Source organism: Suricata suricatta, chromosome 7, assembly GCF_006229205.1.
Source record: "Suricata suricatta isolate VVHF042 chromosome 7, meerkat_22Aug2017_6uvM2_HiC, whole genome shotgun sequence".
Classification (NCBI taxonomy): domain Eukaryota; kingdom Metazoa; phylum Chordata; class Mammalia; order Carnivora; family Herpestidae; genus Suricata; species Suricata suricatta.
In genome coordinates, this window is record NC_043706.1 from 130,056,622 (window position 1) to 130,070,696 (window position 14,075).

Sequence of the window (14,075 nt, forward strand, 5' to 3'; positions counted from 1 at the left end):
GCAAGAGAAGATTAAGTTTTCTGCCGTGTTTTTGTTATAGAAGGGACTCTCGTAAGAACTTTCCGTTCTCACTTGGTAAGAGAAGAGATTAGTTGTAGTTTTATATTTGCACCAAACTTCTTTCTAATTATGGTGACATTTTTTATTTATTTGCATGTATATACATCACATTCTTCCTCTGGATGTTCATATGACGCTTAAAAAGGCAACTGATTTCCATAATGGTTGTCAGAAGCACAGAAAAAGAGGAGCATTTAGTTGTTCCATGAACTTTAATATATTAATGCGAATCCTGTTTTTTCTCTCATTCGATTACGAGTAGACTGCCAGTTCATTTGTGTTTTCTGCGTAAAGTCTCTGGAGAAGACCAAATGTAGTTGTCTTCAAGCAGAGATCTAGTTCTCTTTCTACTCAGCATTTCTGTGTTTAATAGAACTCCTGTCTGCGCCACCAAGTTTCTCTTTCTGGGAAGACCTGCTCAATCCTGCCCCTTTCTGGGGCTGGCTGTCCCCTCTCCTCCTGGAGAGAAACCTCGGAGCTCCCCTTCTCTTAGGAGGACGGGAAACAATGGAGGGGACTGAACAGGCTGTATCATTTGTCACAGCTTAGCAAGAAGGCCATTCCTGACATTTTTTACTGATGCCTTATGTATTGAAAGTATTATACGAGGTAAATGAGGCCGAAAGCTGCCAGTTGTTTTTTTTTTATGATTCTTTTACTCAAATGTCTCAGAGCCATTAATTCTGACTTTTACATATCACCAATTAAGATCAGCCTCTATACCATCAGTTACGAAAACTGAGCGAGAACTGATACCAGCAACAGAAGCTGCTTTTAACTCTTGCCCCCTTTGCCCCCACCCCTACCCCGTGTGGTGCCGGTGCGCACACATGTATGTCTTCCTCTGACTCTTCCCCCTTTCTCCCATCTTCTTTTCCCTCTTGTACTTTCTACTTCCCTTTTTCTTCCCTCTTCTCCCCCTTCTGCCCCCCTCTACTCATCCTCCCCGTCTCCCCGCCCCCCAACAAGGTTGGCACAGTTTGTTGCTGCCTTGATGATGGATGGCATTTTCAGCGCACTTCCCCACAGTGTGGGGGCGACATTATAGGGTCTCAGGGACAACATCGCTCCCACAATAAGAGCTTTGTTCCCAACTTGATGGAGTGGCCAGAGACCCCCAGCCCCCGCTTTCTTTAGCTGTACCCTCCTCCCCTCTCCCCGCAATGGATGTGGACAGAGAAATAAGAGACAAGAGATTAACTGGAAGATTAACCTCTGCTACTTTATCTGCAGACTCCAGAGGGAGGTTTACTATAAACCCTGATTAGTGGCTTATTTGGGAGAAAGATAAAGGGTTTCTTTCGGTTTGAAAATGTGTTCTGTACTCCACAGCATTTTGTAAATCTTGTAACACATTGTCATACGGTGACTTCTTTCTTTCACGTCTTTCTCCTGGACTCTTCCCATGAGCATCTAGAACACTGAGGTCACATCCTACTCGTTTCTTGATGTCCTCCTTTAATACAGAAACTAGCACATAGGATGTGACCCCCAAAACTCTTAATTGAACACATTATAATAAAGCTATTGAGTGGAATACAACGCAGCCACCCTAAAGAATGACAAAGAGCTTTAGTGACATTTGCGAAGCGTGTTTATTTATATACATTGAGTGGGGAAAAAAAGTTGTGAACCAAGCATAGATCTCATTTTTGACAATTATCATTACTCAGAAGCATGCATGACACATCATTAACCAGAGTTACCTCTAGAGAGTGACTTCTGGGGAGGCGGGCCTTGAGGAAGGAAGGGGAACTTTTTATTTTATATTCTCTGGCTCATCAGAATTCTTTCTGGCCAAGAAACGAAGCTGGCCCATGCCAACATGGCCACTCCCTGCCCTGCTCAGATGGACCGTGTTCTCAGCCCAGACTTTCCGGAGAGGGGCTCGTCCTCCTCACCTCTTGTCTTGGCCCTTGACCTGGCTCTGGTACCCGTCTTGCCAGAAATTCTTTTCTTGTCCTTCCAGGCTTCCTCACTCTACCTTCCACTCTCTTCACCGTCTCCTTCCCTACACCTACCACCAACCTGTTCACGGAAGCAAGAGGGCATGAGTGCGTGCATGGGGTGCATGGGTGCATGCACGGGTGTGCACATGAGTGGACAGATAACCAATCAGTCCTCCTTGGTCCCACATCCCTTCCAGTTACCCCCTCTTCCCGTGTAGCCCAACATCTCAACGTTTACCTCCCGTTGCCCACTTCTAAATCAGTCTACTGCTCTCTAGTCACTGCACTCAGGAATCTGTTATCCTCTCTCGGTTCCCCTCAGACTGTCTGGAAGAGGTGGGCTTGCTGGGGTCTGTGCTCCAAGAGGGACCCCTCTCCGAAGCCCCTCTCCCCTGCTCCCACCCAGGGGTGCGGTCTCATCCTGATGCTCTGTGCTGCCCGTGGCTTTTCAGCTCTTAATCTACTTTTACCATTTCCTTTGCAAGGGCTCTTGGGCATTCTCACGGCCACAGGAGACTTCCTGGGTGCTGTGGTCTGCTCACCCTCCCCAAGGTGGCACTTTGCAAACACTGAGCTACTCTGAAGCTGCTTTTTTGTGGTTAGGTGCTTGATGTGGCTGCGGCCCCTGAAGTATCAGAGACTCCCTTGGCCTCTCTGTTCGATCAGCGCTGCCTAAGCCAGAGCTGCACAGCTGGCTACTTCTGGCTCCCCACAGAACTTTCTGGGCAGACTACTGCTTTTCCCCCTTAGATCCCATGCCTGACAAACTCCTCCTCAGAGATGTCCCATGGTAACATCTGTCCCCACATATCCAAGACTGACTGATGCCCTCTCTTTGCCCCGAGCCTGCCACCCCCTTCTCTTCAGGGCTCCCAGGAATGGGGAGAGAACATGCATCCGGAGGGGTTTGGGCAGGGCAGGTGGTGCTGAGCCAGTCAGGACCATTGTCACATTCCCCGTGGGCTCTGTTGGTGCAGAGGATAATGGCTGAAAAGTAAAGCCCGCGTTTCTCCTCAGAGCTTTGACGCTAAGAGACAAGATGAGCAAGCTGGAGGCACAGGAAGACCTCCTGTCTCCGTGAGCGAGGCCAGAAGATACGTCTTGTCTCCCTGTCACCACAGATCCTCAGAGGTGTTTTTCAGAGTTTCATCTGGGTGTGAGGCAGTCCAGTACCGCGGGCATCAGCCAGCCAGCAAGGCCAAGAGCCAGGCCAAGGCCAAGGCAGCCTTGGCCAGCAGGAGCAGCCCTGGCCCAGAAAGTCAGAAGGACGGATGGGAGCTGGTAGGGGCTCTTCCGGGGGAGCGTCGCAGCTCTGGCCACGCGTGGACGAGGGGTTGGTCTTACTGCCTTTTAATCCACTTACTGCCACAGAGGACGAAAGTGCCTTGCAGGGGGGGGTGGGGACAGCGCCCCTTCTCTTCAGCACCTAAAGTGAGAGGAGAGAGAAGCGCACACTCCCTCCTCCTTGTTAGGGAGCAAGACTTGCTGTCCCCTTCAAGGTCCTTCCAGCCAGACTAAGAATCAGATTGCCCTGAGATAGATTAACAGGACAAAGTCAGATTTAACAGCATATGTACGGACGGACATGGGAATTCCAAAGACAGGCAAGATGAGATCTGTAAGTCATCCGGAACCGAGGTGAAGGGGGCAGAGGTCTGGGCCTTCAGAGGAAGGAATGCCATTTACAGGAAGATGGAAAAAGAGTAAATGTTTGGTAAACAAATGTTTGCCTGGGCCACTTGGAAACAGTGGGACAAAGAGAGGAATTTGCTCCTGGGGGCCTTGCTCAGGCCCCTCCGTGTCTGCCTTACCTGGCTCATATCATAATGTGGTTATCTAGGGTGATAGATCATTCTAGAGCAGGAGCAGGTCCTCATTTGAGGGGGGGACGTAAAGAGCTGGTCCTGAATTTGCTGGGTTATGATCGCTTTTTAACTCAAAAGAGACTTCCTGCCAAAGTGACCCATCCTGCGGTGACTGGCCGTTGGCCCTGCCTCCTGAAAGCCGACAGTGTCCCTCACACACCACGACTCTCACCCTTGACTGGCTCCTTTCTCTCCTGCACACCAGTTAGATGGCGCCCCTCTCTCGGGACCCTGTGGACGGCCTGGTCTGGGTCCACCGGCGTGGCTCTGCGGCTCTAACTGGCCATCCCACCCCAGTTTTACACCCTCGGTTCTGGCTTCTTCATGGATGCTAGGATGAGCTATGGTGTCCCTTCATCCTTCCGTGGTGGCCTCCACTTGCAGTGCATGGAAGGTTCTCCGTGATCTGCCCTGTCCTCACACCACAGCCCACCCCCAGGGTCTGTGTGCCTGTGCCCATTGGCCCGGGTCAGCTCCCTTTGGTGACCTGATGCCTCTCTTTACACTTTTCTATCTTCTGGGATGCTGTCTCCCTGTCTCCACATCCAGAATGCCGGTTATCCTTAAAGATTCAGTTCCACGCCCACTTCCTCTGGGAGGGAGCCTCTCTAGGCCTGGATTTGAGCACTTCCCCAGCCTCCTCTGCCCATCACACTCCATATTCATGAGCCACGCAGCCTAAACACTGTATTGTGCCTCTTTGTTTATACTGGTCTTTCAACTGCCCAGGGAACTCCTTGGGGGGAGAAATCATGTATTATGCACTTTTTTAATTCCTAGCTTGTAAGACAGAACTTGGCACACATTCTAATGTCCTCAGTAAAAGGGGGGGGGGGTTGTATGAATGAATGTGGATGCTTTTAAACTGTAAATTGATACGCAAGTGTCAGTTATTGTAACTTACTGTGGTGTCAGTGGCATCCCAACGTAATACATGGCATTTGGAGGGCAGGTTTTGGGGGTAAACAGATGACTAATTTCTAGAAAAGGTGGAGGGGTTGGAGAAACAGAAGCAAATGCTTCGTTCAAGATAAAGAGCAAAAGAAATCCTACACAGGCGTTATATCAAAGGGCTTGGAATTTGAAAGTGCTAAAAACAGAGAAGCCAACCAAAAAGAGTAAACTGTAAAACCATGAGGTCGAACTTTGAAATGTCAGCAAGCGGACTTTAGGAACGGGAACTTTTTATTGTGTTTCTACAGTGGACTCTCCACAAGAGAGGAGGCGGAAAGAAGCAGAAATGATGTAAAGAACAGAGAGACTTTATATTTATAGTTCTAAAGCAGTGTCTCTTTCTCTTTCTTCTCTTGTCATTTATCTTTATTACTTTTAACAGGTTATAATTTTAAAACGTTTTTAAATGTTGTTTTAGAGGGAAAGGGGCAATGGAGGAAGGGACATGAATTTAATTCTATAGGCATCTTAGAGAAATAAGGCGAACTACCAAGGACACTACATTTGAGTTTAAATCGGAATTTGAATTCTGTCCATTTCTACACCTCTGCTGGGGGGCTGCCTGGACCAGGGCTCCTCTGCCTGTGCTGAGGGACAGGAGTGTGTGCGTGCGTGCATGTGTTTTTTTCCAGTCACACACTGATGCTAAAATATAGTAAGCGAAGTGCTAGAAAAATAAAATAGAAGAAATCAAAATACAAAATGCAGAATACAAGCCGGAATTTATTGTTAGATCCAACAGTTCTCATTCCGTCAAAATGCTGGAAGTTTCCACCTGTTTAACTCTAATCTCTACATCTTGTAGTTTGGTTCCACTCTGCAAACTGGTTCCTTTGCCACGTATGGCACCTAAATTAGCACCGGGTGAGTGTTTACTTGAGTGTTTTCAGTACAAGACATTACAGGGAATGAAAAAGTTAATGCAAGAAGGACACCCATGTACAAATCTTAAGGAGATCCTGAGAAATTAAACTGATGAATGGGCTAAACATAAAATGGGATAACAGAACAGTTTTCCATTTAGCGGAAAACTCTTTTTGTGTGTCTTGTCTCCCCACCTCGTCCCTCCCCCAAGTGGAGTGAATTCTTTGATCTTCTTGGAGAAGAACTGTTTTCAATGCAAAAATTTTAAATTGATCCTTCATTGCTCACTGTAGGGTAACCACAGGTGTTGACATCAAGCCAATAAAATTAATAAGCAGTGTGACAGGCTCTAATAAATTTCGTTGGTGTCTTTACTCTGTCATTTGAGCACCAAACCAACTGTTATTATCACCGAGCTTCGAACCTCTCATTTTAGCTCCAGATGATTGCAGCTGGTAATACAGCGCTACCGTCGTTTTCGGTAACTGGTTTAGGGTTAAAGTATCATATTTAAAAGACTTAATTATGATCAGCAGGGGTAACAAGTTGTGGCCGTACGACTTTGATCTGTTTGCTAGAGTGGCCTACAAAAGTTGGGACTCCTAACGATCTGTTTTTTCAACAATTTCAGAAAAGGAGAGGCTTTGACATTCTGGTTTCCCTACCATGAACCGGGGGCGGGGGGGGGGGGGGGGGGGTTGAAACTCTTTCATTTGGAGAGGGGCCATCACCTGCTGGAAGCTGGCCATGGTTCTTTGTTGCTCACCCCAGCTAAAATTCTTCAAGCCCCTGAACTCAATCTTTCCCTCACATGAAGAATTTAGTATCAGGTTTCTGCAAATGAGCGAGCTCTTCACCTGAAGTGAGAAAAAGGATTGTTTTCTCGTTTAAACCCCATGGCAGCCAGCGAGGTGAATTTGGCACATATGTATGTCAACTCCGTCCTAGGCTTTATCCTGCTATTTTAGTGTGGATCGTGCCTATTCTTATCCTTCTGTTTAATTTCATGCCCATCTGTAATCTTCTGTTTTACCTTCTTAAGTTTGCATATGATATGTCCCTTTAAAATGATAGGGCTCCTGGGTGGCTCAGGAGGTTGAGCGTCTGACTTCGGCTCAGGTCATCATCTCGTAGTCCGTGAATTTGAGCCCTTTGCCAGGCTCTGTGCTGACAGATCAGAGCCTGGAGCCTGCTTTGGATTCTGTGTCTCCCTCTCTCTCTGACCCTCCCCTGCTCATACTCTGTCTTTGTCTCTCTCTCAAAAATAAATAAACGTTAAAATAATAATAATAATAAAATAAAATGTTGATCAAGGGCACCTGGCTGGCTCAGTTGGTTAAATGTCCAACTCTTGGTCTCAGCTCAGGTCCTGATCTCAGGATCATGAGTTCAAGCCCCACATTGGGCTCCATGCTGGGTGTGAAGTCTATGTAAAGAAAATAAAAATTAAGTAAATATTGATCAAAACATTAAACAACTATCAAATATAAGCATTCAGTGCAAGTAAATATTAGCCCATCTTTTTGTACCATGTGTAGTTTTATGTAAATGTCAGTGAATACATTTATGGTTTTTTGGGTTTTTTTTTAATGTTTATTTTCAAGAGACGGAGAGACAGAGCATGAGCCAGGGAGGGTCAGAGAAAGAGGGAGACACAGAATCCAAAGCAGGCTCCAGGCTCTGAACTGTCAGCACAGAGCCCAATGCGGGTCTTAAACCCACCAACTGCGAGATCATGACCTGAGCCGAAGTCAGACGCTTAACCAACTGAGCCACCCAGGTGCCCTGAATACATTTAGTTTTTGCACATATGTCTTCTAGGTTTACATGTTGTTCAAAAGGTACTTACTTCACTTCTAGCTTTCTTTAGCATTTCTTATTTCTTATTGGACATTAACTCTATATCCTGTGGAGATCCTGAAACTCCTTCTAGGTAAGGAGGCTGTGTCTTGCTGCTGGGGGTTTTGGGTGCCAGATACATTTAAACCTTGTGAATTTAAATTTCTTCTTGAGATGGCCCCTGTCTTCAGAAGAAAAGATGTTACCACAAAGCTTATTAAAAGAGAAAAAAATGTTTAGAAACATTGATTCACCCTTGTGCACTGCTGGTGGGAATGCACACTGGTGCAGCCACTCTGGAAAATAGTATGGAGGTTCCTCAAAAACTTGAAAATAGAACTACGCTCCAACCCAGCAATTGCAATACTAGGTATTTATCCTAGGGAAACGGGAGTGCTGTTTCAAAGGGCACATGCACCCCGATGTTTATAACAGTGCTGTTGACAATAGCCAAAGTATGGGGAAAGAGCCCAAATGTCCATCAACTGATGAATGGGTAAAGAAGATGTGGTATGTGTGTGTATAGTAGATTATTACTTGGCAATCAAAAAGAATGAAATCTTGCCATTTGCAACAACGTGGATGGAACTAGAGTGTATTATGCTAAGTGAAATTAGTCAGAGAAAGACAAATCTCATGTGATTTCACTTATATGTGTAATTTAAGATACAAAACATATGAACATAGGGGAAGGGAAACAAACAATATAAAAACAGAGAGGGAGACAAACCGGACTTTTGAATACAGAGAACAAACTGAGGGTTGCTAGTGGGGTGTTGGGTGGGGGATGGGGGATGGGCAGTAAGGAGGACTCTTACTGGGTTGAGCACTGGGTGTCATATGCAAGTGATGAGTCAGTAAATCCTATTCATTGGATCATTATTACACTTACGGTAGTTAACTCTGATTGAAATTTAAAAAATAAGCAATGGTTCACGCATGCCAGTGATTTTAGTCTTGAAGAACCAGAATGGTAAGTTACGTGATGCATTCTGGGAAATGTGCTCCTGAGAAAGTTGGTGGTGACGCCCTGCCTGTTTTTCCTTTGAGGGACATAACGAGCACGAGAGAATGAATGTGGCTTATTAAAAGGGAGAAGGAAGAATTATCTGATGGGTCTTAAATTTCACTTCTCTTTTGGCCAGTTCCTAAACACTATTGTGTTTGCGACTGGACGTTGGAATGTGGCTGTGGCTGTGGCTGGGGCCTGGGATTTTTGCAGAGACCCTCCCTCTGCATACTGCCCAACGCCATGTGACATTTGGTCGAGGGCCATAGTACATTGTGCGGCCCAGGGCAGGAGATTATATTTATTTTCTATTTTAGGTTATTTCAGCTGTTTTCACTTTCTTCTTTATTGTTTTCTTGCCCCCTACAGGGTTCTTTTTTCAAGCATTTGCTGGGGAAGGGGGAACACTCAGTTATGAACTCTCACACCCGGGGCAGAAAACAGCTTTCTCTCAACAGCTCGAAGCTTCTAAGCCACACACCCTTAACCCACTGTGGATCTGAGCCCACACGAGCTCCGCTTGGGAGCTGGTGCTGTGTCAGAAGATACAAAATCATTTCAAAGCTTTCCATGGCTCATTAACATAGCCGCCTAGGGGCGTGCCTGGGTGGCTTAGTTGGTTAAGCATCCAGCTCAGCTCAGGTCATGATCTCACAATTCATGAGTTCAAGCCCTGTGTTGGGCTCTGTGCTGACAGCTCAGAGCCTGGAGTCTGCTTCAGATTCTGTCTCCCTCTCTCTCTAACCTCCCCTGCTCATGCTGTCTTTGTCTCTCAAAAATAAGCAAAAAACATTTAAAAAATTTTTTTAAAAACATAGCCACCTAGATAATATATGTGAGTTATGTGCGTATTAAAAGAAAAAGAGGGTTGGTTTTTTCTTGGTTTTTTTTGGAAATTGGTAGTTAGGGAAGGATTTGGTTCTGCATTTTAACAATGGATAGCTTCCTGATTTAAAGGCTATGTTCAAGCAACTCTTTCCCCCCAGTTTATTGAGATATAATTCACATGTAACACTGCATTAGTCGAAGGTGTAAAGCATAATGATTTGATACATGTATATACCGTGAAATGATCACCACACTGAGTTCACTTAACAGCCATCACCACACAAAGTCATAGATGTTTCGTCTTATGATGAGAAATTTTAAGATCTGTATTTCTGGCTTCCCGCTATATGAATTTGAGTATCTTTTTATCATCTAAATCAGTTGAGGAAACAGAAGACGGTGTTGTTATGCCCAAATTCTGACATTCTGAGAAACGAAGATTGTTATAGTATCCATTTAGGGAAGCACTAATATATTTGGGAGTATATGGACTAAAATATAGCATATTCCTTCTCCTTGTCCAAACTCCCTGTTCCAGAAATAGGTAAGTATTGTCATCATTAGTAAATGAGACACTGTATTCCACAGTACAATTAAGGAGCACATTAGTGTAGTAATTATTACTTGAAACTGATAGGAAAGATTTGTCGTGCATAACTAACGATGACTTGGAGAAGGACAGGAATGTTTAAGACATCTTTGTCATTGGTTTCCCAGGATTACCTTGACTGCATCAGGGACCAAACAAAACTTCCTCTGGGGACAGAAGAAAGATCCGCCCTCTTTGGAAACATACAGGACATCTACCACTTCAACAGGTAAGTTAATCCTCAAGTGGTCGTTCTCACGTGGGAATATGATGACTTTCTCTCAGATGAATGCAGCCTAAGAAAACTTTACCTATAATTCTTGATTCGACTTGCGTGCCATCAAGTGATGAAGTCTTCTAGCTAGAAGCATCCTTGTTCTAGACGAGTCTCACATTTATTTAATATTTCATCCCACTCCCTCCTCCTGAGTCAGAGATGAGACCCATTTGCCCTGAAGTCACGGAGGAGTGACCTCTTTCTTCTACAACACAACCTGAATGGGCATCTAAATGTGCATGCATGCTTGGTCTGCCACACCCCACCGCCACCGAATTTTCTAAAAGTTGTCTTCTGCCTAAGGAGTGGGGAGGACACCATAAACACGCAACTACTTTAGGTCATAACATACACTAATTCGAATTACTTAATAATTTACACTTCAATGATTAGTTCAAACAGGTATTGAGTACCCACCACATAAAAGACACTGGACTTAGAAAGTTTGCTGAAGGGGCTAGGACAGCAAATTGGTCAGTATCCTATATTGTGAAACTTCTCCCAGGAAGTAGGCAAGTTAAGAGCACAGACTCTGGTTTCCAACATGTCTGGGTTTGCATCCCAGCTCAGCCGTGTAGGCATTCTTCCACTGGCGTAGAATAACTGACTCCTCCCTCCAAGTCCATGCCCATGTCTTCCTTTCTCAGGAAAGCTAACCGGGGACACACACACACACACACACACACACACACACACACACACACCCTTCATCTGCTCTACTCTTCCTTTTCCTCCTGGCATTTATCAAATTCCAACATACCCTATGACTGACTTTTGGTTTGCATCTGGTGATTCTTGCCCCCCCGCCCTCACCCCCCACTCCCCAAGGACCAGGATCTGTTTCATGATCACCCAGGTCCCTCAACGGTGCTGGGCCTACAGGCGGCATGCACGTTTGTGGAACAAATAAATGGAAACAATGGTATCCGTGTCTCATACGCTTATTGTGAACCTGCAGTGCATTCGTCTACCAGAGGTGTCCCGCTCAATGCCAGCACAGAGGGAGCACCAGAATATCAACCACGGATGATGTCAAATGTGTTAAAAACCCCCTGATCAAATTCTATTGTGCCCTGTCATTGTGTGACTCAACCATAATGCAAATTACAAATCTTACCCCACTTTGCTTGATGAAATTGGTGTATGTGACACCTTGAAGGCGGGACCCACACCTCCTTGGCTACCTTCAGAGTCCCTAACACCCAGCCCCAGCCTGTGTCACCTCTCTGAGAGACACACATATTGAATTGCATCAACAACTCCTTTAATTCTGAAAGCCTAGGATGTAAAAAACTGCCGGTGTTGAAGCCTCTTCCTAATTTGACTGAGGAGACTTTGAAAACCAGTCTGCATGTTCCGAGATAGGAGTTCTCAGCCTGAACTACACACTGGAATCAACTGGGAAGGTCTTTTTTTTTTTTTTTTTAAATAAATATATGATGGGTCCCACCCCCAGAAATTCTAATGAATTGGTTTGGGGTGGGCCAGGGCGTCATATTTTTTTTGAAAGGTCCTCCAATGTTTGTAATGTGCAGCCATGGCTGGGAAAACCCTTCTACATAAAATAAATGCAATAATAAGAAAATAGAGAGGGGTGCCTGGGTGGCTTAGTCATTAGGCGGCTGACTTCAGCTCAGGTCTTGAGTTCAAGCCCCGTATCTGGCTCTGTGCTTACAGCTCAGAGCCTGGAATCTGCTTCGGATTCTCTCTCTGTCTCGAAACTATTTAAGAAAATAGAGAAAGGCCATCAAAACTTGAATTAGAGTCTACACATTCATTAGCAATGAATTGGCCTTCAGTCAGGCTCCCATTTAGCCGTCTCTAGCAAAAATGGTCAATTTTAGCTGGTAAATGGTAAATGGTGGTAAAGTGATCATAAATCGTGAGCGTCTAAGTGACTTCTCCTTCTAGCGGTAGGTCACGTGACCTGGGGAGAGGGTTGATACATATATGCCGGGAGGCGCCTGGCCTGAGCCTTCCGGTGGTTTGGCTGTAGTTGGTCATAATTACTGTTTTTCTAATGCTTACTTCAGGCCTGAGGCCGTAGAGCCTTATGAGCATGATCACTTCATGTGCCTCCTCCGGGCCTCTCTGACCCCAAACCCCAGGCATGTAGCCAGAGCCCCTCTCACCAGAGTGGAGCCCTGCTTTCCAAGCCCTGGTTTGGGATGTTGTAGCATACCCCAGAAAGGTTTGTCACTCCCCAGAGTTTAAAGCTTCCTACCTCTCCTTATTTAAAGCAAGGTGAGAATGACGTGGGGCCCCCTAGCGACAAGAGCGCCCTTGGCAGCAGAGTCCGTTCTGCGAGAGCTGGAAGACGGAGAAAGCCTTTGTATTCCCAAATCCGTTCTCAGTTCTTTTCTCTTTGGTGTTTTCCGAACAAGGAAGCCAGGCCTGTCCGGGATGAGCTTGAGTCAGAGTGCGTGAGTACCCCGATGATGATGTGTGATGCGTCAGGGTAGGGCCACCGCGTGCACGCAATGAGCCCAGCGTACTCATGCCTGTCCCTTTCGTAGATCACACTCCTGTGTCCCCTGCACGTGCATTATCTCATTTAATCCTCATCACAGCTCTCCTTGGACAGAATGCATATTGCATGCACATCTTGCCGATGACTCAGTCATGCAGTGTAGAAAAAGTTCTTTGCTCAAGGACATAGAACTAGGCATCCAATTTAGCCTATTTGCCAAATTCCTATTGGTTTTCTTATTTTATTTCACTATTATTTTCAAGAATATCTTCTCGTTTAACTTTTTCAGTTGAGTTGTTTATACTATTGTGTCCCTATTCATTTTTATTTCCTTTCCCTTAAATCTGGAGTCTACATTTAGAGTTCAAATGTCCTTGCTATTACATTTGGCTAAGTAAGTAGTATTGATGCACCGTTTTATAGTAATGCCTCTTATGAATCACTTATTGTATATCCTACATCAGTTGATTCCAAAGCTACAACTATCTGGCAAATCTGTGGTTGGGACTTAAAATAGTTTTAAAGGTTCTATTATTAGTTCAGGTCCAGATTTTTCAACCTAATATAATATTATTGTGACCAACTAAGCAAGATTTAAATCTCTAAGATTAAAGAAGGGGAAAAAAGAAAACGGTTTTATGCTTGCACAGAAAATCTCTGCTGACTAGATTTTATTTTCAGGATACATTTCCAAAACACAGAAAAGCATAGAGTAGCATGATAAACCCCATAATCCTAGCCTCGCTCTACCAAAGTTTTGTTTTTTTTTTTAAGAGAGAGCACATGAGTTAGGGAGACGAATAGAGGGAGAGGGAGAATCTTAAGCAGGCTCCGTGGTCCACACGGAGCCTGATGCACGATTTGATTCCACGACCACAGGATCATGACCTGACCCACAATCCAAAGGTTAGATGCTTGGGGCACCGGGGTGGCTCAGTAGGTTAAGTGGCCCACTCTTGCTTTTGGCCCAGGCCGTAATCTCACAGTTCATGAGCTCGAGCCCCACATGAGGTTCTATGCGAACAGCAAAAAACTTGGATTCTCTCTCTCCCTCGCTCTCTGCCCTTCCCCTGCTCTTTCTCTCTCTCTCTCTCTTTCGCAAAAGAAATAAATAAACTTAAAACAATTTGTAAATATAAAAAGGAAAAAGAGGTGGACCCTCAACCAACTGAGCCACCCAGGTGGCCCAAAGCTTTTTCTTATGTCGTATTTGCCTTAGAAATTTTTTAAAACATGAAGACATTGCAAATGATGTTGAAGCCTCTTATATACCCCTCCCAACTGCATTTCACTCTGTAGAAAATGGCACAGTGATGGTGCCGGTAAGCAGTTCTCCCACAATAGAAGAGAGGGAATCTGGGGGTTATATTG

The 14,075-nt window shown here is 45.2% G+C and overlaps 1 protein-coding gene across 1 annotated transcript in view; it reads left to right on the top strand.

Annotated features, from left to right (window-relative positions):
* PLEKHG1 (pleckstrin homology and RhoGEF domain containing G1) overlaps nt 1-14,075 on the top strand; it is a 181,028-nt gene that overhangs the window by 108,530 nt on the left and 58,423 nt on the right. The window contains exon 4 of the mRNA XM_029945021.1: nt 10,086-10,186. Coding sequence (XP_029800881.1) covers nt 10,086-10,186 — 101 coding nt within the window. The remainder of the gene's footprint in view (nt 1-10,085; nt 10,187-14,075) is intronic.